General features: G+C 39.1%; 1 protein-coding gene across 1 annotated transcript in view; it reads left to right on the forward strand.

Annotated features, from left to right (window-relative positions):
* The first annotated feature begins 350 nt into the window (after window positions 1-350).
* PTPDC1 (protein tyrosine phosphatase domain containing 1) overlaps window positions 351-4995 on the forward strand; it is a 33101-nt gene continuing 28456 nt past the window's right edge. The window contains exons 1-3 of the mRNA XM_007958205.1: window positions 351-567; window positions 1246-1417; window positions 4728-4808. Coding sequence (XP_007956396.1) covers window positions 351-567; window positions 1246-1417; window positions 4728-4808 — 470 coding nt within the window. The remainder of the gene's footprint in view (window positions 568-1245; window positions 1418-4727; window positions 4809-4995) is intronic.

Here is a 4995-nt window from a genome sequence, read left to right on the forward strand (position 1 = left end):
AAATATTTTTTGGGGTTACTTTTGGAAGCAAATCTTTTATGTGTGTTTGAGAAATAAAATAGAGTAGTCTTGATTTAGGAATCATCAATTTAAAACACAAATTATTATTGCTTGTGTTTGAATAATTTATCCAAAATGCAATCCTTTGATACAGGATTTTGCCTCTACAGATCTAAATTGGAATCAGTGGTTTCTTTGTTTGTCACTATGGAAACAATCAGCCTATCCTGAATAGCTGTTAGATCATACAGTGTGATACACACATTTCAGTGTAACTTCATCTCTGAGCAGGCTGAGGGTTGAGATCTACTTTGCCTCTAGCTCTTTCCTCTTTGGAGCCCCAAGCAACCATGCAGGTCCCACCTAAGAGGTTCTCAGCAGTGAATTTCCTCAGTACCTTTCTCCAGGGCCGAAGGTTCTCCACATCAGACCCTCTCCTGTGTATGCAGCAGCAACAGCCCAGCAGCTCCATGGCCAAGACGCTCTCCCCGTCCACTCTTCAGGTGATGGTGGCTATGGCCTCCATCAGCTGTGCAGAGGGAAAGCCAACTTTCTCTGAGAGAAAAAGTAAAGGTTTTTTCTTCTCATACATTGCCACACTATATTTTTAAGGAATGTGAATAGGTTGTATTGTGTTTATACCTTTATAAACTTTGGCAATTAAATCTGTGCTATACTTTTTACAGTCTTATTATAATAGGAGATAAAATGATCTAATGTTTTGGGGGTTTTATTTAAAATTTAGATAGTAAAATAACTGCTTTTACAATTACAATTACTGTTTCTTTCTCTTTATTACCAATATAATGTATGAAGATTATTGTATGTAAATGCATTTTTTATATTAAGATATAGTGCACTATGATAAGAAACTCTTATAGTAGAGTGGTAGAGTGGTTAAAGCATTCAGCTGTTAACCAAAAGGTCAGCAGTTCAAACCCACCAGCCGCTCCGTGGGAGAATGATGAGACAGTATATCCCATAAAGATTTACAGTCTTGAAAACCCTATGGGGCAGTTCTATTCTGTCCTGTAGGGTAGCTATGAGTTGGAATTGACTCAATGACAGTGTTTTGGCTTTGGATACTTATGATGAAAAAGAAACAGTTTTATTCTTGACAAGATGAAAGAGATTTAGAACTGATTCAACATCTAAAATCCTGAGGAAAAATGAAAGCTCTGTCTCCCATGTTCTGTACCATTTGGAGAGTAGCATTTTGAATCTTCTTTTTCTTATTTGTTCTAGGAAATTCAGGACGTCCAACACCAAAGTATACAAAAGTAGGGGAGCGTTTACGACATATCATTCCTGGATATATGGCCTGTTCCGTGGCATGTGGTGGTAGAGCCTGCAAGTATGAAAACCCCACCCGCTGGAGCGATCAGGAGCAAGCCATTAAGGGTGTCTACTCATCCTGGTAATTGATCCTGGCAGTCCTCCATAGCAATCACCTAATGCTAAGTAGAATCAAGGTGTGGAATTACCAGTAATACTGGGAGGCAGTGAAATGTGGAAGAAAGAGTATGAGATTTTGAAGTTATGATATCTTGCCTTCAATCCTAGTTTTGCCACTTTAGGAATTGTAGTATTCTGAGCACTCTAAATACAAGCACTCTAAACCTCAATTTCCTTGTCTTTAAATTGGAAATAAATATTAAATGAAATGATGTACATACAGTGTCTTATGGAAATAGGTAATTGGATCGCTTTCAAATGTCAGAAATTGCTAGAAATAATAAGGTTTATCTGTAAATGTGAGAAAGTATGAGGTACATAAGTCATTTTTCAGTTTTCTGTGGGTAAGCTGTTAGCCTCTTTTTTTTTTCTTTTCTTTTTTTTAACTTTTTGTTGTAATTTGGGTCAAAGTTTACAGAGCCAATTGGTTTTGCATCCAACAATTCATGCTCATTTTGTTTTGTGACATTCATTCCAATCCCTACAATGTAATAGCACTCTTCCTACTTCCTCCCTGTGTTTACCATTTCCATTCATCCTTTTTTCCTATCCCTTCCTGCCTTCTGAGCTGTATCCCTAGGCAAATGCTGCCCTTTTGATTTGGTGTGATTGATTGTTCTAATGAGTGTGTACCTCCCTGGTGTTATTGTTCACCTTATAGGTCTGTCTATTGTTTGGCTGAAAGTTGAGCCACAGGGGTGAGTTCAATTCCAGGCTTGAAGAGTGTTTAACAATCATAGTCCCAGTGGTTCCACCAGTCTCTGTTAGACCAGTAAGCCTGGTCTTTTTTATGATTTTGAGTTTTGTTTCACATTTTCCTCCCCTTCTATCCAGGTCCTCCTATTCTGATTTTTCAGAGCAGTCAGCAGTGGTAGCCAGGCACTGTTGAGTTCTTCTGGTCTCAGGGTTGTAGAGGCTGGGGTTCACATAGTCCATTAGTCCTTTGACTAATTGCTTCCATGCATCTTTGATTTTCTTCACTCTTTTTTGTTCTAGACAGGGAGATACCAATAGTTGCACCTTAGATGGCTGCTCACAAGCTTTTAAGACCCAAGTTAAACTTGCTGCCATCAAGTTGATCCCAGCTCATAGTGACCTCTCCTTGGGTTTCCAAGAAAAACTCCTTGGATTTTTCTATGGAAGTAGATTCCCCAGTGTTCCTTCTGAAGAGTGGCTGGTGGGTTTGAACCACCAGCCTTCTGGTAAGCAGTCAAATGCCTTATCCACTACGCCACCAGAGCTCCCTAAGTTACTACTCACCAAAGTAAGATGTAGAACATTGTCTTTGTGGACTATGTTATGTCAATTGGCATTAATAACCCCCAGGACTATGGTCCTGACCCCATAGGCCCAGCAACTTATTCCCTCAAGGTGTTTGGTTATGATTTTAGCCTCATTTTCATCCTGAGACTGTATACAAAAGGAAAACAGTTTTACACTAATATGCTTTGAGTCTCACTTAATAGAAATTGTACAAATTTTTAGTTGGTTAGACAATAAAAGATAGCTTGCACTGTTTATAAGGAACTCTGGTTGCCTAGTAGTTAAGGCATGTGGCTGATAACCAGAAGGTTGGTGGCTTGAACCCACCAGCCGCTCCACAGGAGAAAAATAGTCTGCTTTCATAAAGATTTACAGACTTAGAAACCCTATGGGGCAGTTCTACTCTGTCCCAAAGGGTCTCTATGAGTCAGAATCAACTCAGTGGCAGTGGGTTTGGTTTAAGCCTTTTGAGCTCTTTCCCCTCTGCTGCTTTTAAGTTACATATCCCCATCTTATACTAACTATTACACAGAGTTGGAGTTCACAAACATTGATCCTTGTTAAATTCCAGGCATTATTTTAGAGGGAGGCTCTTTTTGGATCCTCTTCTGCTAATGTAATGTCTCTATTATTATTCTCGGATTCATGCAATCCACAATTTCTGATAGACTTCCTTATGTATCTTCCACCACTCCAGTAAAGAAAAAATTTGAACAGAACAAAGTGAAGCCAGAGCCCTAATGAGCATGACAGCCAATTATTGGGCCTCTTTGTCCATTCTTTTATTCAGTAAATTTCCATTTGGCTACAGGCTGGGCATTGTGCTAAATACTTTCAAATTATAAGGAGCTTTGGTTGCATAGTGCCTAAGGCATTTGACTGCTAACCAGAAGGTTGCTGGCTCAAACCCACCAGCTGCTTTGTGGAAGGAATATGAGGCAATCTACTTCCATAAAGATTTACTGCCTCAGAAACCCAATGGGGGTTGCTGTGAGTCTGAATCAACTTGATGGCAGTGAGTTTGTTTCATTTAGTTTAAACTTTACAAAGATTTTGTGAAGTAGGTGCTACTAATACTGTTTTATTGATGAAGGAATTGAGGTCTAGAATAATTTGGTGCACAACTATAATGTAGAAAAGCTAGCAATTAAAGCCAAGACCAACTAATTCCAAAGCCTGTATTTTTTTTGTCAAATTATCATAACTCAACATTTGTTCATTACTGCTAGGATCTGTGCTAAAGACTTTACCTTCACATCATATTTAACTGTGACACCAACTCTCTGAGGCCAGCATCATTGATCTCATTCAACACAGTAGGTAACTGACATTCAGATAGTTTGTTGTTGTTGTTGTTATGTGCCGTCAAGTCGGACCCGACTCATAGCAACCTCTCCTTGGGTTTCTGAGGCAGTGTCACTATAGTTTAGTAACTAAAAATGTCTCCCAGTCAGTTCTTTTCACCTAGTCACTAACCTTGGCATAACTGATCCTATACTGTTACTTTTGTCTCCAGCTAAGGTTTCCCCGGGAGCTCTGGTAGCGTAGTGCCTAAGGCACTTGACTGCTAACCAGAAGGCTGGTGGTTCAAACCGACCAGCCACTCCTCAGAAGGAAGATGGGGCAATCTACTTCCGTAGTGATACTGCCTTGGAAACCCAAGGAGGGGTTGCTATGAGTCAGGTCCGACTCAAGGGCACATAACAACAACAACAAGGTTTCCCCATCATGTCTACTACAATCTCTTGAGAGTCCTTGAAAATACACTGCTAGAGTCCACAAATACTTTATGTCCTGCATTTTTTCCAGGGTTTTTAAGAAGCTAGGGTTTCTTAGAGCTATAATCATGATGTAAAACTATAGTTAGATTTGTATAAGAAGATTCTTATCTTGTACAGTTGTTGAAATCATAGAAAAAGTAGGAACTTAATATCTTGCCCTCTCTAGTCCTTAGAGCTAGAACATTTTAGGTTTTGTTTATCTCATCAGTCCTCCTCCCACACCTGCAGGGTCACTGATAATATACTTGCCATGGCTCGCCCATCCACAGAGCTCATTGAAAAGTACCACATCATCGAGCAGTTCCAAAGGTAAATTCTCTCATTGTTCACATATTATAGTAAAGGAGCTAATGCGTTTTTTCTTTCTGTGCTTTGGCTTCAAATTGAAAAAAAAAAAATGTTTTCATTTTGAAAACAGGTAGTGAAAAGCATATTTCAAATAAGAAATTAATGTTTGGAGAGTAATTAATAATAATTTTTAAAAATGCTAGTTCCC

Source organism: Orycteropus afer, unplaced genomic scaffold (assembly GCF_000298275.1).
Source record: "Orycteropus afer afer isolate SDZICR_OR568_19922 unplaced genomic scaffold, OryAfe1.0 scaffold00876, whole genome shotgun sequence".
NCBI lineage: Eukaryota > Metazoa > Chordata > Mammalia > Tubulidentata > Orycteropodidae > Orycteropus > Orycteropus afer.